The sequence below is a fragment of the Pan paniscus genome, chromosome 19 (assembly GCF_029289425.2).
Source record: "Pan paniscus chromosome 19, NHGRI_mPanPan1-v2.0_pri, whole genome shotgun sequence".
NCBI lineage: Eukaryota > Metazoa > Chordata > Mammalia > Primates > Hominidae > Pan > Pan paniscus.
This window is the reverse complement of record NC_073268.2, coordinates 63,078,160-63,102,694: the sequence shown is the minus strand read 5'-3', so window position 1 is coordinate 63,102,694 and position 24,535 is coordinate 63,078,160. Positions and strand designations below refer to the sequence as shown.

Below are 24,535 nucleotides of genomic sequence, written 5' to 3'. Positions count from 1 at the left end.
GGCCTCCCAAAGTGCTGGGATTACAGGTGTGAGCCACCGTGCCCAGCACCCCCTACAGTTTGAAATTAGATATGTCATTCCTCTTCTCCCTTCTTCTTCCAGTTTGGGGTTTCTTCTTATTTCCTTTTATTTATCCCTTTTATTCTATGCTCATCCCCCACTTCAACGTATCTAGTCAACAAAGCAACTACAGTGATTGTTTCAAGGTGTAAATCAAACCATATCACTCCCTGGCTTATAGAATCCCTCAGTAGCTTCCTGTTACACTTCAAAAGGAATCCAAACTCCTTCTCATGGCCTGTGGCTCCCACATGACCAGGTCTCTCTCTCTTCCACCTCACCTCATGGAACTGGCCCCCCTGCCCTCCTCCCTACAACCACACAGACCCTCTGTAGGTGCCCTGACTACACCAGGCCCTCCCCCATGTCAGGGACTGCCCTGGCCCTTCCTTCGTTCCCCCTCCTTCCTGTCATTTCAAGTTGGGCTCTTTCTCATACTGCGGCTCTCAGCTCCCGTGCCAGCCCCACAGAGAGGTCTTCCCTGCCCATCCTGCCTAAAGCAAGCCTGGCCCCCAGTTCCTCTCTTACACACGCTGTTCATTGAACTTGGTCTGAATTTATCTTTATCTGAAATGGTCTTGTTGGGTTGTTTTGTTTTTCATCATCTGTTGCCTCTGGTCTCTACACTCTTTGAGGACAGGGCTCTTGCCTATTTTGTGAGGCACAAAGCAAATTCCATCTTAACCAAACTCAGACTCACAAAACGGGAGGAGTTGTCATTCCTCACAGTCTTGGCGTTCCCGAAGGCCTCCAGCAGGGGATTGGCACTGATGATTTGATCTTCCAGAGTCCCCTAATGCAAGAAATTGAGGGAAGAAGAGGAAACATTTTTTTTTGAGATGGAGTTACACTCTTGTTGCCCAGGCTGCAGTGCAATGGCACGATCTTGGCTTACCGCAACCTCCACCTCCCGGGTTCATGTGATTCTCCTGCCTCAGCCTCCCGAGTACCTGGGACTACAGGCATGCACTACCATGCCCGGCTAATTTTGTATTTTTAGTAGAGATGGGGTTTCTCCATATTGGTCAGGTTGGTCTTGAACTCCTAACCTCAGGTGATCCACCCACGTCGGCCTCCCAAAGTGCTGGGATTACAGGCGTGAGCCATCGAGCCCAGCCTGAGGAAACATGTTTTTAAGCCACAGAATGACAGTAAAAAATGCTCACCCACTCTGTGACTCTGGCTTGCCCTGATAAAGCCCCACCCTCCTTGACTTTCCAATCCTAGGACCAACCAAATCAGCAGCATGTCTTACTCAAAACACTTTTGCCATTTTGTTATATTTGGCACTACAGTTGGGGATCTCTTGACTGAACATTCCTTTAACACTTCAATCCCTTGATTCTCCAGTCAGTTGTCCGTATTCATTTCATGCTGCTGTAACACATTTGTTTCAAAAGCCCAGGATATGCTGTGAGTCACTCACATTGGTATATATGTTCTTCCATAAAAGAACAAGCTCTCTGAGCCGTCTGCAGATTGACCTCTGAAGTTTAGCCCTAGAGCCTTGTCTTCTAAGAAATCCCGGGATCTAGTCCTACAAGACCAACTCGACACTGCGTTGTCTAAGGTGACTGGCTGTCCTTCAAGATAGTAAATCCTAGCCTGTTCTCCATTCTCTGAAGAGGGGGGAATGTGAGGACATTTGGCCCCCTCATTCTGAGGTTAAGACCACAGTTAAAAGTGGAAGCAAAGCAAGCCTTCCTCTTCCATCTATACCTTCATTTTGGAGTCCTTCTTCTTGGCCAGGTCCCCAGTAGCTGCAATTGTTGCAAAGTACTGGATGACCCGTTTGGTGTTCACAGTCTTTCCTGCCCCGGATTCTCCGCTGTGCAGAGTGATCAAAAGAGAGAGAAAGAAACACATCTGTTAGTATAAACAGGCTTTTCAGGATGTCATACTGAGGCCTGGGCATGGTCTGAGCCATCTCTGACACACACTCACCACACTAATGTGATAGACCACTTGAGAAGGCAGAGGCCCAGGGCACAGGTGCCACAGCCACTTGCTCAGCTGACCCAAGGATGGGTAATTCCATTTTTCTGAGGCCTTATGCAGACCTTCCTCCCCATCCCCAAATCGATCTTTTTATTTTTTATTTATTCATTTTTCTCTTTTATTTTTTATTTTTTGAGACAAGGTCTCACTCTGCTGCCCAGGCTGGAGTGCAGTGGCGCGATCTCGGCTCACTGCAAGCTCCAGCTCCTGGGTTCACGCCATTCTCCTGCCTCAGCCTCCTGAGTAGCTGTGACTACAGGTGCCCGCCACCATACCCAGCTAATTTTTTTGTATTTTTTTTTAGTAGAGGCAGGGTTTCACCGTGTTAGCCAGGATGGTCTCGATCTCCTGGACCTCGTGATCCGCCCATCTCAGCCTACCAAAGTGCTGGGATTACAGGTGTCAGCCACCGCGCCCAGCCTGATCTTTTTATTATAGACTCTGCTCCAAACACTTTCTAATGAACAGAATAGAGCCAGTGGCACAGCTATGAAACCACTCTATGCCATGGATACTTACGTGATCAGAATGGACTGGTTTTCACGATCTGCCAGAGGAAAAAATAAAATAGGGTTGATGGCAATAGAAAAAGAGCTTCCCGATTCTACCCAGCTCTCAAGTAGCCAGAGTTAAATTGCACAATTCCTCTTCCTTTATATTTTTTGTTTAGCCTTTAGGTGGGAATCTGAAGAGCCTCCATCTGTTTTTTATTTTATTTTATTTTTAATTGACAAACAATATTTGTATATATTTGTAGGGTACAATGTGATGATTTGATATATGTTTATATGGCAGAATGATTAAATCAAGCTAATTAACAAATCTGTCACCTCACATACTTATTTTTTTGTGGAGAAAACATTTAAAATATACTATTTTAGTGATTTTGAAACATACAATGCATTATTACTTATCGGAGTCACCATTCTGTGGGACAGATCACCAGCACCAATTTCTCCTTTCCAGCTGTATCCTTTGGTCAATATCAAAAGCCTCCTTCTTGAGACTGAGACTCAGAGAGGTCAAGTCTCCACTCAGAATCAGCCAGTGGCAGCCGGGTGCAGTGGCTCATGCCTGTAATCCCAGCACTTTGGGAGGCTGAGGCAGGCAGATCACGAGGTCAGGAGTTTGAGACCAGCCTGGCCAACAAAGTGACCCCTGTCTCTATTAAAAATATAAAAATAGCCGGACATGGTGGTGCATACCTGTAGTCCCAGCTACTCGGGAGGCTGAGGCAGGAGAATCGCTTGAACCCGGGAGGCAGAGGTTGTGGTGAGCCGAGATCACACCACTGCACTCCAGCCTGGGCAACATAGCAAGACTCCATCTCAAAAAAAAAAAAAAAAAAAAAAAACCAGCCAGTGGCTTCTCATCGTTCTTGCTGTATTAGGCTGAACTATATAAAATGATCAGTCTTTGGTTTTGATCCATGAAAACATCCATATCCGTTTTGCATATTCTAACTTGCATTAAATCCAAAACTCGTCACCTTGGCATGCGGGGCCCTACATGATGCAGCCCCTTTCTGCCTCTTTTGGCTCCTTCTTCCTCCTTTCCCTGTGCTAAACACCAGATGGGGTCCAGCCTGGGAGTAAGGGGCAACTGCCGCTCGCCTCATGCAGTGCCTGCTCCAGCACCCCATGCTTCCTCCTGGGAAACTCACCAGTCAGCATGAACTGATAGGCGTTGTCAGAGATGGAGAAGATGTGGGGTGGGGCCTCCTGGCGCTTTTTGCCTCGGTAGCCTTCCACCACCTCGGGGTTGTACACCGGCAGCCACTTGTAGGGGTTGACAGTGACACAGAAGAGGCCTGAGTAGGTCTGTGGGAGGAAAAACATATACGTGCGTATATGTATGTATGTGCGTATGGAAAACCCCTTGCCTTTATTATTATTATTATTATTTTTTTTTTTTTGAGACGGAGTCTCACTCTGTCACCAGGCTGGAGTGCAGTGGCGCGATCTTGGCTCACTGCAACCTCCACCTCCCGGGTTCAAGCGATTCTCCTGCCTCAGCCTCCCGAGTAGCTGGGACTACAGGTACATGCCATCACGCCCGGCTGATTTTTCTATTTTAGTAGAGATGGGGTTTCACCATGTTGGCCAGAATGGTCTCGATCTTTTGACCTCATGATCCACCTGCCTTACCCTCCCAAAGTGCTGGGATTACGGGCGTGAGCCACCACACCCGGCCGCCTTTATTATTATCTCATGTTTCTTTGGGATAAACTTATAAAGGGGGGAAGCTACCATTCCTATTTATAGTGAGGCACTGAGACTCAAAAAGGGGAGTGGTGACCCTCCCACAGTTGGTAAGTCACAGCACCCCGTGACCAAGCCTGGCCCCAGCTTCCCCGCTCTCCGGCTCCTGGTCCTCCTTCCCACCTTCCTTCTTCCTGCCCCATCCACCTCTTGCTTTCTTGCCTTCTTTCTCCTCCGCCTTTGTGTTTTGTTCATCAGCTAGGCAAGCACTCATCTTCCAGAATCCCACGGCCCACACACATACCTCTGCCTCCCTCCCCTGCCCGCATATCTAATGCCCCAGGGAAACTACGTTGAAAGCCCTCGCTGACATAGATCATCCAGGATGTGTAACGGTCCTTCAGGTTGTACAGCACGGCTGGCTCATTCAGGTGCGTCAGCATGGCCATGTCTTCGATCCTGTCGAACTTGGGGGGGTTCATGGCATACACATCCTCTGGTTTGACCACCAGGGTCTAAAAAGGAAGAGGCACAGTGCTTCACTAAGATGGTCTGCACGTCTTACGTCTTTTTTTTTTTTTTTTTTTTTTTGAGACAGAGTCTTGCTCTGTCGCCCAGGCTGGAGTGCAGTGGTGCGATCTCGGCTCACTGCAAGCTCCACCTCCCGGGTTCACACCATTCTTCTGCCTCAGCCTCCCAAGTAGCTGGGATTACAGGCGCCTGCCACCACGCCCGGCTAATTTTTTGTATTTTTAGTAGAGACGGGGTTTCACCGTGTTAGCCAGGATGGTCTCGATCTCCTGACCTCGTGATCCACCCGCCTCGGCCTCCCAAAGTGCTGGGATTACAGGTGTGAGGCACCGTGCCTGGCCTGTCTGCACGTCTTGTCTGCTGCCCCCACCAACAGACCAAGAGACTCTTGAGCCGAGATGGAAGGGCCAAACCCTAGAACAAGGCCAGCTCACAGCGAGAGGAGGAAAGGCTATGGGGCGGCTTGCGGTGGTGCTGATGGAATGGGGTTTGTTTCTGTTATTCAGGGTGTCTTCTTCCTCCCCAGTGGGCCTGAGGTGAGAGACGGATGTCGGAAATGAGAAAAGAGGATCTGTGTGGGTGGATATGGGTGATGGTGGCTGGGAACGGGGCCAGCAGGAACCTTTCAGCTCAGTCAGTAACACTGCCTGGACCAAAATCCAGCTCCAGCAGCTGACTCCAGCAGCTGGCTCTTTCCTGTCTACTGAGAGAAAATGACATGTATGTCCCCTGCAGTCGTGAGGCAGGGACCAAAGAGAATGAGGAAGGGGCATTGGATTGCCAGGCTGGTGCCCATGGATCGCCAACATTCTGAGCTCTCTGAAAGCAGCTGTCCAGCCCCCGGCCCACCTCTTCCCCCTTCACCACCCAGCCCCAGCATGCTCAGGAAAGGGCCCCTCAGCTGCCCTTCCCACCCCTTTCCTGCCCTTTCTGGGGTCAGAGTGTTATAAGCCAGGCAAACGGCACCATGAGGCAGAGCAGTGGTTCTGAGCACCTGCACTTCTTTCAGCAGGACAAACCCCCACACCCTCGGGAAGCTGGAGGACCTCAGGCACAGGGGGTGGGGAACTTGTCTTCCTCTCCCCTGCCCTGTCCTCACCTCCTTTTTCTCTGTGATCTCCTCTGAAATGGTCAGTTTTCCTGGTTCCGTCTCTGGGCAGTGTGGATGGGAAACCTGCCTTTTCCCTGCCTTCAAGCAGGGATTCATTCAAACCATCCCGGCCAATGGGCCCTGGCTGTCTATGATGGTCTCTTAAGGTCGTCTTAGATTATCATTCACTGTATCTAGCTTCCTCCTTCCCTGATGTGTTAGCAGCCGATTCTTAGCTCCTTACTGGAAATACACAGAGAGCCACCTTCTCGGAGCTCCAATGCTTGATAGCACTGCAGGGCGGTTCTTTTTTTGGGGGGGGGACCGAGTCTTGCTCTGTCTCCCAGGCTGGAGTGCAGTGGCACGATCTAGGCTCACTGCAAGCTCCGCCTCCCGGGTTCACGTGCAGGGCGGTTTTTCATGCCTCTTTTCCTTCATGCCCAAACCAATGATAGTATTTCCTTTACTTGTCTCTTTTATTTTCTTTCTCTTTCTTTCTTTCTTTCTTTTTCTTTCTTCCTTCCTTCCTTTCTTCCTTCTTTCTTTCCTTCCTTCCTTCCCTCCATCCCTCTTTCACTCTTTCTTCTTTCCTTTTTTTGCTTTTTACTTTTCTTGGGACATTTCCAGATTCTCCTGATGTGGATTTTAGAAACTAGTGAGGTCCAGAATTCCTTGCAGCACCCCCACAATGGCTTGGGCCAGAATGTAATGGGCTGCAGTGCTCATCCCCTTCATGATACAAGGAGGCTGCTATTTCACTGAGCTTGTGGTCCCCTAGGATCCCTAACACATTTTCCTTACTTCCTTGGTTAGATGGCCATTGATAGAATAATTTGGGACAAATCTAGGCTACCAAAGGAGAGTGTTCTGAAACAGCGCTCATTCGTGTTGAACTCCCAACACCACACCCTTGGGACACGTGGAGCTGGGCCCCTCTGGCCTACAGTGAACATGGACAAAAATACCTGAAAACTAATTGTTTTAATCAGCCACAGCCAGACTCTATTCCCACCCTGGAACCTGAGGCCAGTATTCACTCTGCTTTCTCTGAGGATACCTGGGAAGCCCCAGGCTACATTGTATGCGGCATTCCAGTGCTGGAACCACATCTGGAAGTGGCTGGGGTTGGGCAGATGCATACCCCAGGCAAGCACAAGGACCAGGTGGAGGGCCAGCAGCCTGTGGAGGGTACAGAGCCTTACCCTGTTATCCTCAGTTTCCACAGTGACCTTCCCATCCTGAGAACTCTTGATTTTCCCTTTGGCATATTCTTCCTTTGAGTCCACCACAAAGCAATACGTCTTGGCATCAAAGGGCTGGTTCTGAGCCTCGATCCTCTCCTTTTCTGACTTCCGGAGGAAAGGAGCAGCTATGCCGAACACTTCCATTTCAGTGTCACTACTCATGGTGTCAGCTGGAAGGCAAACCCACCCGGTGAGCTCAGCAGCCCCCTTGCCAGGCACCCAGCAGCTCCAGGCCTGTTTCAGCCTCCGCCCTGCCCTCCTTCAGCCGCAGGAGCCCTCAGAGTCAGGGCCCCAGGAACCAGGCTGTCCTCATGCCTTGAGAAGCTCCACCCAAAGGGCTTCAGTGCTGGGAAATCACACGGGTGCATATTTATTGAGGGGCTTCTTGTGCGACAGGCTTACAGCCTATTTAACCCAAGCTCCTCAAGCACCTGAGGCTTGAACTGGCGATAAGGGGCTTGGAAGTGAGCACCACTCTTGGGACCGCCTTTTCCGCTTCTGTGACAACCAGGTGTTGCTGAGGGAACGTTTAAAAATAAACACCCTTAAAAAATAAACGCCGTCTTCAAAGAGAGTGTGCTAATGGCAAACAGCAAAGATATTTTTGAACCATTTCAATCAAGGTGGCTACACGCTCGCAAGCGGGAACCTGCCTTTTGCTTCCTTGGGTTGCTAAGAACAAAATCAAGCATCTGACATCAGCATCTGTTTGACAGTCCCCCAAATGCCACCTCCTCTCCCGCCTGACCTGTCCTTGTCTTTTTTTTTTTTTTTGAGACAGAGTCTCACTCTGTCACAGGCTGGAGTGCAGTGGCGCGATCTCCACTAACTGCAACTTCTGCCTCCCGGGTTCAAGCGATACTCCTGCCTCAGTCTCTTGAGTAGCTGGGATTACAGGCACTTGCCACCATGTCCTGCTAATTTTTGTATTTTTAGTAGAGACGGGGTTTCACCATGTTGGTCAGGCTGGTCTTGAACTCCTGACCTCATGATCTGCCCACCTCGGCCTCTCAAACTGCTGGGATTACAGGTGTGAGCCATTGCACCCGGCCACGACCTGTCCTTGTCTAAACGTGCTAGTTCCCCTGTCCCTCTGTGCCCTTATGGCCGGTGGGAGGAGGGAGGAAGGAACTGGCAAGCTTGGATTGCCTGGAGATCTCCAACAGCCGAGGGACAGGGCCCAACTTCTCACCTGAGAGTCCCACCTGCAGGATGAGAGCAGAAGACAGCAGCAGCCAGGAGATCCCAGACCTGGAATAATACGCACATAGACAACTTAGCGGCACTTGGGGTGGCTGCGTCCATGTAGAATTGGCTTCTGATGAGTTAACTAAAAAGGATAAAGGGGCCAGGCGCCGTGACTCACGCCTGTAATCCCAGCACTTTGGGAAGCCGAGGCAGAAAGATGGCCTGAGGTCAGGAGTTTGAGACCAGTCTGGCCAACATGGTGAAACCCCTTCTCTACTAAAAATAAAAAATAAATTTAAAAAATAGCTGGGCGTGGCGGCAGATGCCTGTGATCCCAGCTACTCTGGAGGCTTACGCAGGAGAATCACTTGAACCTGGGAGGCGGAGGTTGCAGTGAGCCGAGATTGTGCCATTGCACTCCAGCCTGGGCGACAAGGGCAAAATTCTGTCTCAAAAAAAAAAAAAAAAAAAAAAGGACTAATACTTTAAAGAGGCAGGCTGGAAGAGCAGATGGGACATGACCCACAGGAAGCCAGGCAGGGAGGAAAAACCCTCAGCTGTGCAGAAATCTGGTTTCTCTCAGCCTGCACTGGCACCTTCTTCAGTCTTCCTGACTCCCATTTAGAATCGGACAGCAGGGACCGCATCCCTGCTTAAAGCCAACAGTTTGAGGGCAGGGGCAGGTCTCCTTGTCTGTGAAGAGGCGATATCTCTGAGATTAATTTACACGTAATGCCCACAGCCAGTGTGGTCTTGAGAGGACAAGACACCTGGCAGCTGTACAGCCCAGGTGGGGAAGGTGAGGGCAGAGTGAGGCCCCCAGTCCTGTTGACCCTTCATGGGTCACAGAGGCAATGGGAGAAGGTCAAGCCATGGCAGCTGGGCTCACGGGGCATCCAAAAGGATCCTGCCCAAGAGGACACTTAGAGAGGAGGACAGGGGAGAGTGGGTGGAGGAGAGAGAACCTGCAGGGCTCCTGCTTGGGGGAGGTGCTGGAGCCAGAGGGTGCTGGGTGTTTGGGCCCAGGGAACCTCGCTCTCTACACCTTGCTTATCCTAAGAAAACTCAGAAAGGCATGAGGCGCCACCTCAGCAGAGCCAGGCAGGGCCAGGGAGCCACGCACGGGCTGTGGATGTGCTCACCGGATGGGTGTGCTCCAAGCAGCTGAGACCTAGAAGAGGAGCCTGTGACTTACCTCCGCCCACAAGCGAGCCACAGAGGGCTGGCTGCTCCCCGGGGCTTTTATAGGCCATTGGTAACCCCCGCGGCTCATTCCTTCTCTATATTTGGCAAGAGGATGAGTGGCCCCCCAAGCTGAGAACCAGCTTCTTCCACACGTATCTTTGTCGTTGCCAAGGGAAAGGTATAATTAGAAATGAGCAGGATCCATCACCATTTTCCGACCGCAGAATGTCAGGAGCTTGGGATGCCTTTCTCTGAACTTGGGGCCGGTGCTCCCTCCCCTGATGGGATGGGATGGCCTCACTCCAGGAGGAGTTGCGGGGGCAGCCACCTCCGTTCTCAGGCGCTCATCACACCCTGAACGCGGCGTGAGCCCCTAGCTATTGGGCACCAAGGACTGAAGTCGGGTGGCTTACTTAGAAATCTCATCATATGGAAAAGTGAATAAGACTGGGTGAAAAGTTGAAATCCTTTTTGAATTTTGAGCAAGATTTTATCACAACCTTGGGTTGTGATTGCAAAACCTGTGCCAGGAATAATTAATAATAATAATAATTAATAGCAATAATTCCCCTCCCCCCTTGCCCTCTTCTCCCTTCTCCTCCTTCTACTCCTCTCCTTCTTTCTCTTATTTTCTCCTATGCAACGTTCTGTCTCATTAGTATCATTATTAACTTAATTCTTTCTTAAGCTCTAATAGGACCAGCCAGTTAAGTTAGTGACGTGGAGCTATGCTGCCAGCTCGTACTCCCAGCGACAGCTGCCTGAGGACCTGTGGCTATTAAGATAGATTACCAATTAGGAAAGACCAGCTGCTGGCTGGGATAGGGTAGGGGGAACGGTGGTGGCCTGCAGAGAAGGGGCGGACAAGGGGGGACTGTCTAACAAATGTGGTCATCTCTAAATCAGGAGTGGAAAAATAAAGCCTCAAGAGAAGAGTAAAGTATGTCGGACGCTTTTGCCCATTCTCGTTCTACTTTTTTTTCTTGACAAATCTTTGGGAGGATGGCTGGGTGGGCACCCTGTGGTTGCTTATTCTAAATAGAACTGTTTGTCCATGTTTCCCATAGAAACTGCCCCTTCCGTACACAGCAGTACCAAGCCCCGAAGTGGAGGCCACTCCATGAGGTCTGCGTGGGACCAGGGAGGCAGGGCTGCGGTCTCAGGGCAAAGACACGTGTATGAAACATCCTCTGTGCTCTGGCCCTTACACACAGTGCTTTGAGAAGATGCAGAGGAAACAGAAGATGCAGCCTTTACCCTTAAGGGTTTGTATTCTAGATGATGAGTCCTGTGGATGCTACAGACGCATTTACAAAATTGAGGTGATTTCACATTGAAGCAACACGTTTATGAAGCGCCTGTTCCGTGAATGCCAGGCAAGGCCAGTGGCCGCCAATGGAGTCAGTTGGGCAGGGCTCACTCACTCCTTGCCTGTCCACCAGCCACTGAGCGTTGCCCCCACCCACTGCCCCTCTCCCTCCAGGTGAGACTGACATGTCCATCCTTGGAGCCCCTCCTCATCCAAGGAGAGGGTAACTGTCACTCCTAAAGTGTCCATCCATGTCATAAAGGGAGTGGTCCCCTGGGGCTCTGCCCTGTTGGCCCAGTGATGCACTGGCAGAGGCTGCTGTGCGACTGGCGGGCTGTCTCCTTGGGAGTATTGGTCAGGACAGCCACGGACAGGTAAATATCACCGAGGGGAGCAGCAGTGTTAACAAGGTCCGTGGGGTCAGGGGACAGGGCGAGCTGTCCTGGCTACATCTCCAGCAGTGGTGTATGCAGGGCAGGCTGTGGGTGTGGCGGGGGTGGACGTGGGAACTTGCAGTTCCTACGTCAACACCCAGACCTGTTGACAGGAGGAACTGTGTGGAAATGAAATAGGGGGCAATTTTGCTTTTTCCCTTTTGCAGTGACCAATGTACTCATCTATCTATATAACTACATCCATACGCACCTCCAGGAGACAGAAAAGAAATATTCCCTTCAACATTTCTTTTACTTGCCTTAAGAGAGCACTCATATCACGTTGGGACCTAATACAAGCTCTAAAATGCTGATGGCTTCTCGCCTGGCTTTCCACACTGTCCTTGTTTCCTTCCTTCTCTTCATCAGAATTCTTCATCTTCAGCAAACAAATATAAGTGAATCTAGGAGAAAACGTCACAGACTCCTAGAGTGTTCAGCTGTGAGATCTTGGCAGTTTCTTTTAGTCTGGATCATTCCTCCTATCTTACGTATTTATTTTTCAGTAATATAGACATCACTGGACACTTTTTATGTGTCAGGCACAGAACCCAGAACTTCCAGAGTGCTCCACATGGAGACGGCCTGGTCCCTGCCTTCAAAGAGGCATTCGTCTGTAGGGGTGAGAAGAGGAGGACACATTCCCCCAGATGAACTGTGTGGTACACGATCAAAGGTGTTGAGTGGACCAGAAAGGCACCCATGCTGATCGCGTTCAAATGAGGGAGAAAGAACATCCTGCTGAACCATCTCTTTGGCTGAACTGTCTCCTTTTCAGATGAGGAAACCGAAGGCAGGAGCCACAGGAAGCTTGCTGGAAGCAGTGAGAAGAGGGCCAGCGTCAGGGATGGAGGTCAGCTCTCCAGGAGAAATCCCGCAGTGGCTGGAAGGGACGGCACCCATGGCAGTCTGGAGAGCAGTTGAAAAGCTGGATATCAGGAATCACAAAGTCTGGTCATTTGGAAACGTATCTTTAGGAGAGGTGAGAACTGCATGTACTTCCACAGCAGCAGGTCGGAGCAGGAGGAGCATGGAGCTGAGAGTCCTACAGGCCTGGATGTGGATCCCGGCTTGCCCGCTTGCACACCACGTGATGGCAGGCAGTGTGCTTCTTTGAGCCTTTGTCTTCTCCTCTGTAAAACGGGGGTGACATACCTGCCTCCCAGACTAGTTATGTGCATTCAGCGGGATATCCCAACATCGCACATACCATGCCTCGTGCTGTGTTTGGTACATTGCAGGTGTTTGCCAGGTGTAAGTTTTCTTCTCTACCTGCAGATTATGGCACAGTATGACTGGTTTTCTTAATGAGAACCCTGAGTAAATTACACTGAATATATGTCTTATTGAGATGGGGAGGGAGAAAGAGACATATGTAATATTAAAAAGTAGTTTCTGGCCGGGCGCGGTGGCTCACGCCTGTAATCCCAGCACTTTGGGAGGCCGAGGCGGGCGGATCATGAGGTCAGGAGATCGATACCATCCTGGCTAACACAGTGAAACCCCGTCTCTACTAAAAATACAAAAAAAAATTAGCCTGGCATGGTGGCAGGTCCCTGTATTCCCAGCTACTTGGTAGGCCGAGGCAAGAGAATGGTGTGAACCTGGGAGGCGGCGCTTGCAGTGAGCCGAGATCACGCCACTGCACTCCAGGCTGGGCGACAGAGTGAGACTCTGACTCGAAAAAAAAAAAAAATTCTATCCAGCCGGGCATGGTGGCTCACGCCTGTAATCCCAGCACTTTGGGAGGCCAAGGCGGGTGGATCACTTGAGGTCAGGAGTTTGAGACCAGCCTAGCTAACATGGTAAAACCCTGTCTCTACTAAAAAAAAATACAAAAATTACCTGAGTGTGGTGGTGGGTGCCTGTAATCCCAGCTATTCGAGAGGCTGAGGCAGGAGAATTGCTTGAACCCAGGAGGCAGACGTTGCAGTAAGCCGATATTGTGCCACTGCACTCCAGCCTGGGCAACAGAGTGAGACTCCTTATTTTTTTTTTTGAGACAGAGTTTCACTCTTGTTGCCCAGGCTGGAGTGCGATGGTGCTATCTTAGCTCACCGCAACCTCCACCTCCCAGGTTCAAGCAATTCTCCTGCCTTAGCCTCCCGAGTAGCTGGGACTACAGGCATATGCCACCATGCCTGGCTAATTTTTGTATTTTTAGTAAAGATGGGTTTTCACCATGTTAGTCAGGCTGGTCTTGAACTCCTGACCTCAGGTGATCCACCTGCCTCAGCCTCCCAAAGTGCAAGGATTACAGGTGTGAGCCACTGCACCCAGCCTGAGACTCCATCTAAAAAAAAAAAAAAAAAAAAAAAAATTCCATCCAAAGAGAAAAATCTTAAAGAAGAGAGTCTCTTGCTGCTTCAAGAGATAGCTTCAGGAGTGAACTGGATCCTCTCTTGGAATTCCTCCTCTGATGAACAGGGGACAGATGACTTAGTGGCATATTATTAGCTGGCTTTTGGGAACAGAAGGAGCCCTTATTCTTTCAGCCATCACACAGCCAGGGATAATCCCCACAGCCAGGGCAGAGCTGCATTTATCCTTTGATGGGCTGGAAAATATATGTATTGTGTCTCAAGAATGCAGGCCAGCTCAGCAGGCAATGAATCAGGTGGCTGCCCCCTTCTTCACGATGCTCGGTCACTTCCTGCCCAGCTATTTTCTCCACCGCCGCCGTTTGATGTTCAGTCCTGAGAACGGACGCTGGGGCTCCCAGCCTCGCAGCATCATGCCCAGGACCGCTGTCTGCCAGAGCATGAAGTCAGCCTTGGAGAGCACATGGCTCCTGGATCAAGAGCGTTCTCCATGCCCCACTGTGATGGGGATTAGGTGTCACTAGAAATGAGGAACTCGGTTATCCTGAGCCAAGACCATTCCCTGGCACTGAGGTGAAGGGCGGGGGTCCTAAGCCAAAATGCCCAGAGTCTCCAGAAGAAATTCAAGAAGAGAGAGGCCATAGCTCTCCTTTTAGTTCAATTCAACCATATTATGCACCTTCCCCAGCTTTCTTTCTTTCTTTTTTTTTTTTGAGACAGGGTCTCACTCTGTCACCCAGGCTGGAGTGCAGTGCCATGATCTTGGCTCACTACAACCTCGGCCTCCCAGGTTCAAGTGATTCTTGTGCCTCAGCCTCCCAAGTAGCTGGGATTAGAGGGAGGCGCCCCCATGCCAGGCTAATTTTTGTATTTTGAGTAGAGACCGGGTTTTCCTATGTTGTTCAGGCTGGTCTCAAATTCCTGTCCTCAAATGATCCACCCGCCTTGGCCTCCCAAAGTGCTGGGATTACAGGCAGGAGCCACCGCGTCTGGTCCCCAACTTTCTATCATGAAAAATGTCAAGCATATAGGTAAGTACAAAGCGTAATAAATGAACACCCATATCTAAATGCGACCACTGTTAACACTTTGCCAGTTTGCTTTCTCCCTCTCTCCCTTCTCTTTCTTTCTCTGTAGCTAAGTCTTACTTTGCTATGCCATTTGAAAGTAGTAGACATTATGCAAATTCACCCTTAAATATTCAGTATATATCTCCTAAGAAAAAGGACAATCTCCAAAATGCCATTGTTTTACCCAATAAAATTAGTAATAATTCTATATCATGTCTTAGGCAGTTCGCATGTAAATTTTTCCAGTTCTTCCAACAATGTATAGCTGGGTTCTCCCCAACCCCCAAGTAAAGATGGAATCTTTTTTTAGGCATTACACTTGATGAGTATGTCTCTTTAGTTTCTTTTAGTCTTGATCATTCCTCCTACCTTATTTAGTTATTTTTCGGTAATATAAACATTATCGGGGCTGAGTGCAGTGGCTCACGCCTGTAACCTCAGCACTTTGGGAGGCTGAGGTGGGTGGATCACCTGAGGTAAGGAATTCAAGACCAGCCTGGATAACATGTTGAAACCCTGTATCTGCTAAAAACACAAAAATTAGCCGGGTGTGGTGGTGGGTGCCTGTAATCCCAGCTACTCAGGAGGCCGAGGCAGGAGAATCACTTGAACCTGGGAGGCAGAGGTTGCAGTGAGCCGAGATTACACCACTGCACTCCAGCCTGGGTGAGAGAGTGAGACTCCATCTCAAAATAAAATAAAGTAAAAAAAAGTAAACTGAAATAAAATAAAATAAAATAAAATAAAATAAATCTTATTGGACATTTTACGTGCCAGACACAGAACCCAGCCCTTCCAGGGAGATACAGATGGAGACAGCCTGGTCTCTGTCTTCAAGAAGGCGTTCACCTCTAAGGGTGAGAAGAGGCAGACATATTCCTCCAGATGAACTGTATGGTACATGATCAAAAGTGTTGAGGGGATCAAAAAGTCACACATGCTGATGGTGTTTGAATGAGGGAGAAAGAATGTCTCACGGAACAAGGTGGCCCCAGGGAGGGAATGCTAGGGCACTCTGTGAAGAGGCATTCATGTGGGGCCCTGTGGAGCAGGAAGAGTGCTCGAGAAGTCAAGGGTGCAAGAAGGCATCCTCAGCAAGGGGACAGGAGGGCCAAAGGCAGAAGTGGGAAAGCTCACAGGGGCCCAGGAAATGAAGGCTCCTGGAAAGCTGTGGTACAGGGAAAGCCAAGTCGACAGACATCAGACATTGATGGATTTCTCGAAGGGTCCTTTCCTCTGGGAGGGGAAATGGGTGGCTGGGGGGACACAGGACAGGAGGGGGACTTTCTTTTGGCTTTTTGCTATTTACCTTTCTGTAACTTTTGAATTATGTGCTTGGTATATGTGTTACCTATTCCAAAAACTAACTAACACTTAAAAAAAGGTCTAACACGGCCAGATGCGGTGGCTCACACCTATAATCCCAGCACTTTGGGAGGCCGAGACAGGTGGATCACCTTAGATCAGGAGTTCGAGACCAGCGTGACCAACATGGTGAAATGCTGTCTTTACTAAAAATACAAAAATTAGCCGGATGTGGTGGCGTGCACCTATAATCCCAGCTACTCAGGAGGCTGAGGCAGGAGAATTGCTTGAACCTGGGGGGCAGATGTTGCAGTGAGCCAAGATCGCGCCATTGCACTCCAGCCTGGGTGACAGAGTGAGACTCCGTGTAAAAAAAAAAAAAAAAAAAAGGGCTAGTATGAAAAATGCTTCCCACCTTGCAAATACAATAAAAATGAATGTTATGCCTGCTTTCAAGAAGGTTATGTAGCGTCTTATAAAAACTCACTGTTAATGCAGGAGTAAAAATTGCTAGCACATTTTCATCTCTGCTCTGCTAAAGATATTGTGAGCATTGGTTCATCTAATGCTCATGTAAACTCTGCGAGGGAGGCACTATGATTAGCTATGAATCCCAGAAGAGGAAACCAAGGCACGAGACAGGTAGAGAAACTTGCTTGGGGTAGGTAGCTAGTGAGTGACTGGCCAGGATTATAATGGAGTCCGGTTTGATGTCAGAGCCTTGCAGAGAACCACCTCCCTAACTATTAATACATGAGAAAAGATTAGGGGATGGACGGTTCAGGAATTATGACATAAGCTGGAAAGTTTGCAAAGTTAATCAGAGTAAATTTCCTGAAAATGTCAAACCTTGATCTGTGAGTGAAAGGGAGAGCTGGTGCTGAAAGATGAACAAGTAATGAGTTGACGGGGAAACCTAAGCCACGGGGAAACCTAAGGAGAGGACTCAAGACGAGAGTCAGGTCCAAGACACTCAGCTGGCAAAAAGGAGACAACCCCGTATCTATGGTGGGGCAGGTGGCGGCTACCGTCGCAGGCTGCATTGAACTCAGATGATTGACGGGACCCTTGTGGTAGGGAGCTCAGAGCAACATGATTGAAGCCGAGAAGAATGATTTGAGCAGAACAGGTGAAGACAGATTCCAAGGCCAAAAAAGAGGCAGGCATGGCCCAGGACCTTGCCAGGGGATTTGGAGAAAGGAATTAAAAGTAATGGATGGGCCTGAACAATGACATAGACAAGGAAGCAGATAAATTAGTCTGCCAGCTATATATCAGGCATGGAAGGGAAAGATCAAAGATCACTGTGAGGTTACCAAAGGGATGAAATTGGGAGCAAACGGCATCATGATAATAGAAAATATAGAAGAAAGGTGGCCAATTTGGGAGGTAGGGGTTGGTTAAAATGTAAGCCATAACCTTTATTTATTCATTTATTTTTATTTTTCATTTTTTTATTTTTGAGATGGAGTCTTGCTCTGTCGTCCAGGCTGGAGTGCAGTGGCACGATCTTGGCTCACTGGAACCTCCGCCTCCTGGGTTCAAGCGATTCTCCTGCCTCAGCCTCCCGAGTAGCTGGAATTACAGGCACCCACCACCACGCCCAGCTAGTTTTTGTATTTTTAGTAGAGATGAGGTTTCACCATGTTGGTCAGGCTGGTCTTGAACTCCTAACCTCCAGTAATCCGCCCGCCTTGGCCTCTCAAAGTGCTGGGATTACAGGTGTGAGTCACCGAACCCAGCCTATAACCTTTAATTTAACACTGAATTTTTGTTTAAAGCAGCGATTTCAAACCTGGCTATCCCTTAGAATCACCCGAAGAGCTGTTTGTATAATCAATTGGTTCTGGAAGAAAAGACTCTATAGCAATAGAGAGGATAAAATACTTAAGAATAAACTTAACAGGAGATATGCAAAACTTTAAACTGCTGAAGGACACAAAAGTAGATATTCCTTGCTTTGGATAGGGTGATTCACCATAATAAAGATGTTAATTATCCTCAAGCTAATATATAAATGTAATGCAGTCCCAATAAAAATACCAACACTTCCTTTTTCTGGAGCTAGAAACTTGATTTTAAATTTCGTGGATGTATGGTAAAGAAAATACTGAAAAAAGAAAAGCCACAGGAGGACATTCTGCCAGATACTAAAACATACACTCTAAAGTCTACATAATGAAGAGGGCAGTGCTATGCATGAAGAGACAGACTGACCAGCGGAACAGCATAGAGAGTCCAGAAGGAGGCCTGGATACTTATGGAAATGTGATACCTGAAATGGCATCTCAAGTCAGTGGACCAAAGATGGACTCTTTAATAAGTGGTGATGAGACAACCAGATGGCTATTTGGAAAAAAAATGAATCCGGATCCATACCTCACACATACACCAGATTAAATAACAAATAGATCAAATCAAAATGCAAAGCAAGGAAACAGGCACTAAACTAGATCATGGTAGATTCTTTTATAATCTGGAAATGGGGAAGGCCCACCATGACTCAAAAGCAGTAAAATAAAAAACAATAGATAAATCCAACATCATAACAATTAAAAATCTTTATAGGAAAATTAAAATAGAGCCAAAAGACATGACAGGCTAGGCACAGTGGCTTATGCTTGTAATCACAACACGTTGGCCAGCTGAGGTGGGAGAATTGCTTGAGCTCAGGAGTTCTGGACCAGCGTGGGCAACAGAGTGAGACCTTGTCTCTACAAAAAAAAAAAAAAAAAACTTAAAAAACTAGCCAGGCATGGTGGTGCATGCCTGCAGTCTCAGTCTCAGCTACTTGGGAGGCTGAGTGGGGAGGATTGCTTGAGCCCATGAGGCTGAGGCTACAGTGAGCTACAATCACGCCACTGCAGTCTAGCCCTGGCAACAGAGCAAGACAAAAACAAAAACAAAACAAAACAAAAAGACGTGATAAAATGGAAGAAAATATTTGTAATTTACATCACAAAAGGCCAACTTCCTTACTGCATAAATAATTCTTAGAAGTTACGAAGAAAAAGACAAGCAAAACAACAAAACCCTGCAGATAGCAACAAATGGCAAATAAACAAGCAGACGGTTTATAGAAAATGATACACAGAAGGGCTTTAAACATATGAAAAATGCTTACCTTTCCCTATTTAAGAAAAATGCATATTGAAAACACACTTTCTAACCAATCACATTGGAGAAAATCCAAATGCTGGGCAAGACATTCTGTTGGCAAAGCTGTAATAACACACACACTCACACTTTTCTGGTGGGTGGAAAATTGTGCAACTGCTACGGAGGATAATTTAGAAAAACAAACTAGCAAAATGATACGTGCAATTTCCCTTCCATTGGGAAAACCACTTCTAGGAACCTATGGTAAGAGATATTTTCACAAATACTAAAATACTGTGAGCATAACGATATTTATTGTGGCACTGTTCATAATAGTAAAAGATTGGAAACAGCCTATGTTTATTGACAGGAGGCTAATTGAATAAATTATGTTATATCCACATGAGACAATGTTATGCACCCTTAAAAAAGAATCAGAGGCCGGGTGCAGTGGCTCAAACCTGTAATCCCAGCACTTTGGGAGGCCAAGGCAGATGGATCACTTGAGGATAGGAGTTTGAGACCAGCCTGGCCAACGTGGTAAAACCTCATCTATACTAAAATACAAAAATTAGCCGGGTGTTGTGACAGGCGCCTGTAGTCCCAGCTACTTGGGAGGCTGAGGCAGGGGAATCGCTTGAATCCAGGAGGCAGAGGTTTGCAGTGAGCCAAGATTGTGCCACCACACTCCAGCCTGGGTGACAGAGCAAGACTCTGTCTAAAAAAAAAAAAAAAGAATTAGAAAGGTCTCTATGAGCTGAAATAGGTTAATTTCCAGGATATAGTGTTAAAAAAAAATCAGTGTTCTGGAATGTAATATTTTGAGACAAGAACATCTAACATAGGAAGGATAAATCAGACACTATTGAAAATGATTACTTATAGAGGGTGAATGGGACCCAGGAGAGGAGTGCCTTCTTATATGATTTTGACTTTTGAACCATATAAATGGTTTACAGATTCGAAAATAAATGTAAATATAAAGGAAGGAAAAAGCAAATCCTGAAATTGAATATGAACAGAACATTAATAAATCTAACTTATATCAAACTGATAACATAACTACACTTACAAAAGACTTAATTCCCGTCAATTTTGAAAAGTACTCTGTACATTCTTAGTGAGATATATTCAAAGCATAAAAAGAACTGCAGTGGCTGGGTGTGGCGGCTCACGCCTATAATCCTAGCACTTTGGGAGGCCAAGGCATGTGGATCACCTGAGGTCAGGAGTTTGAGACCAGCCTGACAAACAAGGCAAAATCCCGTCTCTACTAAAAATACAAAAATTAGCTGGGCGTGGTGGCGCGTGCCTGTAGTCCCAACTACTGAGGAGGCTGAGGCAGGAGAATCGCTTGAACACCGGAGGCAGAAGTTGTAGTGGGCCGAGATCACACCACTGTACTCCAGCCTGGGGCACAGAGGGAGACTCTTCTATCTATCTACCTACCTATCTTTCTATCTATTCAAATCTACAGCCTATTTTAGGTTGAAAGAGATCAAAGAGATAGAACAAAATGCAATACTACATGAACCTTGGTGAGGTCCTAGGTTGAAGAGAAAGAAGGAAAAAAGGAAAGGAAAAAAAGAACAATCTGATGAGACATTTGGGGGACAAATTGAAGAAATTTGAACATAAACTGGATATGAAATGATACGGAATTTGTTAATTTTCTTAGGTGTGTAAATAGCGTTACAGTTACGCAGGACACTGTTGCTTACTTATAGGAGTTTTAGACTGAAATATTTGGAGAAAGGTAACTAATACAACACACTGCAAACAAAAAGAAAATAAAGGAGTTTACATCAGTAGTTTTCTGATGCTTTAGTTTGCTTTTCTTTTATCACAAGTGAGGTTGAACCTCAGCTTACACACTTGCTTGTCATTTGTAGTTCTGTGAATAGTCTTCATATCCTTTGCCCTTTTTCTCTTAAGATGTTAATGTTTTTCTATTTTAAGAACTTTCACATAGCAAAGATTTTAGTAATCACTGTGTATATTGCAAATATTTTCCCCATTTGTTTCTTATCTCCTCTGAACCTCTCTACAATCCCAGGGGTTAGGCAGAGCAGGTGGAATTATCCCCACTTGATTGATGGGGAAACTATGACTCAGTGGGGAATGTTTGCCCAGGGCAACAGGGCTGTGGGAAGACCTCATGTCCCAGGATGTCCTGCTGTCCCGCAGGGATGTGAGCCCTAATAGCATCTTTTAGGATTACAGGACAAATAATTTTCCCTATACAAATTAAAATTTCTTAAATATTTGGGCCTCAATTTCCTCCTCTCTTACCAAAAAAGTGGAGTTGAGGCCAGGCGCGGTGGCTCACACCTGTAATCCCAGAACTTTGGGAGGCCCAGGCGGGCAGATCACTTGAGGTCAGGAGTTCGAGACCAGCCTGGCCAACATGGTGAAACCCCATCTCTACTAAAAATACAAAAATTAGCCAGGCATGGTGGCTGGCGCCTGTAATCCCAGCTACTCAGGAGGCTGAGGCAGGAGAATCGCTTGAACCTGGGAGTTGGAGGTTGTACTGAGCTGAGACCACGCCATTGCCCTCCAGTCTGGGTGACAGAGTGAGACTCCATCTCAAAAAAAAAAAAAAAGAGGAGTTGAACTAAATGACCTCTTAAGTCATCTTCAGGTTGGGCACGGTGACTTGCACCTGTAATCCCAACACTTTCGGAGGCCGAGATGGGAGGGTCTCTTGAGCCCAGGAATTTAAGACCAGCCCTGGCAACATAGCCAGACCCCATCTCTACAAAAAATAAAAAACAAAAAAATCAGCTGGGCGTGGTGGTATGTGCCTGTAGTCCTAGCTACTCCAGACGCTGAGGTGAGAGGATTGCTTGAGCCTGGGAATTTGAGGCTGCAGTGAGCCACGATTGCACCACTGCACTCCAACCTGGGTGACAGACTGAGACCCTGTCTCAAAAGGAATAAAGAAAATAAAATAAAAAATCATCTTCAGCTCTGCTATCTTCTGATTCTGTGATTTAAGGCACAAGAGAGATTTACTTGGACCAAAGCACTGGCTTTATCTCAAAGTGTGTATGTATGTTGAAGGTGGGGAGGCGGAGGCAGCTGGGTTATCAGTCCCACGTGTGACATTCTCCAGGGGGAATGTCCATGACAGTACGTTACCAACAACATTTCCTTCATAGGCTTGAGTCCCGAAATGCCTCTCTCCAACCAAAAGCAATCAAGCACACACTGCAACAATAAACTCCAGCATTTCTGTTCCATGGCCAAAGAGTAGTAGGTCAAGGGAGATACTACTTTTACCCACAACCCCTGCAGGCATCATCAGTGGATCACAGCACCCAACATTTGAGCCTGGCCACGGCTTCATAATCATACTTAGTGCTGTATTGTAGGAAGCAAATGACTTGACTGAAATTGACCCAGAGATAAACTATCTTACTGACACTAGACTATTTTTCCTAATGATCTTTTTTTTCACTGTCAGTTTCTCTAAGTGAAATTTACAGTTTTTTGTTTGTTTGCTTGTTTGAGATGGGGGTCTCACTGTGTTGCCCAGGCTTGTTTTGAACTCTGGGGCTCAAGCAGTCCTCCTAGTTCAGCCTCCCTAGTAGCTGGGATTGCAAGCACATGCCACAGTGCCCAATTAATAATGACTCTTTCTTACTGCAAAGTTAATATATGTTCATTTAGGAAGATGTGGAAAATAAAAAGCCATCCACAAACACACCACTATTATTAATGCCTGTTAAGGTTTGGGTATTTTTTGTGCTTATGCAAACAATGGGATCAAACTTCTACGGCTTACTTGCTCACTCAAAGTACATATTGGATATCTTTTCAGATCATTAAATATTAATCAATAGCTCTATTTTAATGGTTCTATGGTACCCCACTTATGAATGTACCACTGTTTTATCTGTTGTAGTTGTTTTTGTCTGCTTGTTTTTTGAGACGGAGTCTTCCTCTGTCACCCAGGCTGGAGTGCAGTGGCGCGATCTTGGCTCACTGCAACCTCCAGCCCCTGGATTCAAGTGATTCTCCTGCCTCAGCCTCCCTGAGTAGCTGGGACTACAGGCACGCACCACCACGCCCAGCTAATTTTTTTTGTACTTTTAGTAGAGACAGAGTTTCACCATGTTGGCCAAACTGGTCTCGAACTCCTGACCTCAGGTGATCCACCTGCCTTGGCTCCTAAAGTGCTGGGATTACAGGCATGAGCCACCATGCCCGGCCTCTGCTGTATCTTATGGATGCCCTAGAGTTGGGCATCTAGGTTGTTTTCCATTATTTACTATTTCCATGATTATTACAAAAATACTGCAGTGAACAAATTCTTGTGCATATCTATGATTCTGTTAATAAATGCATAAAGATGGAATAGCTGGCTTGCTGTATATCAACAAATTGCTACCCAGAAAGACTGCCACACTTCACATTCCATCGCTTTCCATGTGAGAGTCCATTTCACCCCCATCCTCAATGGGTAACGTCATTCTTTTAGTGTTTTGTCAAACTGAGACAAAAATTCCACTATTTGAATTAAATTATTAACTATTTGTATTCCTCTTTTCTGAAGCTGTTTGTGTCCTTTGCCCTGCTTTTTCTCAGGGTCTTCATTTTTTTTTTTTTTTTTTTTTTTTTTTTTTGAGACAGAGTCTAGCTCTGTCGCCCAGGCTGGAGTGCAGTGGTGTGATCTAGGCTCACTGCAAGCTCCGCCTCCCGGGTTCACGCCATTCTTCTCCCTCAGCCTCCTGAGTAGTTGGGACTATAGGCACCGGCCACCACGCCCGGCTAATTTTTTGTATTTTTAGTAGAGACAGGGTTTAACTGTGTTAGCCAGGATGGTCTCGATCTCCTGACCTTGTGATCCACCCGCCTCGGCCTCCCAACGTGCTGGGATTACAGGCGTGAGCACCTGTAATCCCAGGGTGGGAACACCCGCGCCCGGCCAGGGTGTTCATCTTTTATTTCCTTATGAATTTCTAAACACTGCTTATATATCGGTGATAGTAACTCTTTGTTATATATTTTTGATCAAGCCTAGTAATGGTTTACTTTATGCTTTCTGCTTTTGCTGTCATGCTTACAAAAACCATCCCTACTATTTTAGTCTGACTTTGGTGGTTAGAAAAACAGGCTCATTCTGAACCTCCAGAGAAAGAAGGGGAGGAGGCAGTGGGTATTGTAAAACTCATGTTCATTTTAAAGGAGGACACAGACTAAGAACCTAACTTGTTTCATTTCATTAATCACTGTTCCAATATTTTTAATAATCTTGATCAGTATACTATCTTTGTTACATAGTAACGTTTTACATAATATGGATCTATTCCATACTTTTATTTCCAACTGGATCTTTCTGTTAAATGCTACATAAGTACTACACTTTAAAAAAAGTATTATGGCTCAGCAATATAGATTACTATTGATAAGGCAGGTCTTTCCTCCTTGGTCTTATTTTTCACATTTGTTTTTCCAAATTTCAGAATCTTTCTGTTGAGCTACAAAAAAAAAA

At 47.0% G+C, this 24,535-nt stretch overlaps 1 protein-coding gene across 1 annotated transcript in view; it reads right to left on the bottom strand.

Annotated features, from left to right (window-relative positions):
- Positions 1-24,535, bottom strand: part of MYH3 (myosin heavy chain 3) — a 49,982-nt gene that overhangs the window by 19,283 nt on the left and 6,164 nt on the right. The window contains exons 2-9 of the mRNA XM_063598738.1: positions 9,508-24,521; positions 8,317-8,375; positions 7,083-7,294; positions 4,631-4,774; positions 3,722-3,878; positions 2,578-2,605; positions 1,780-1,888; positions 761-853 (exon numbers count right to left, since the gene is read on the bottom strand). Of these exons, the coding sequence (XP_063454808.1) occupies positions 761-853; positions 1,780-1,888; positions 2,578-2,605; positions 3,722-3,878; positions 4,631-4,774; positions 7,083-7,286 (735 nt within the window). The 5' untranslated portion in view covers positions 7,287-7,294; positions 8,317-8,375; positions 9,508-24,521. The remainder of the gene's footprint in view (positions 1-760; positions 854-1,779; positions 1,889-2,577; positions 2,606-3,721; positions 3,879-4,630; positions 4,775-7,082; positions 7,295-8,316; positions 8,376-9,507; positions 24,522-24,535) is intronic.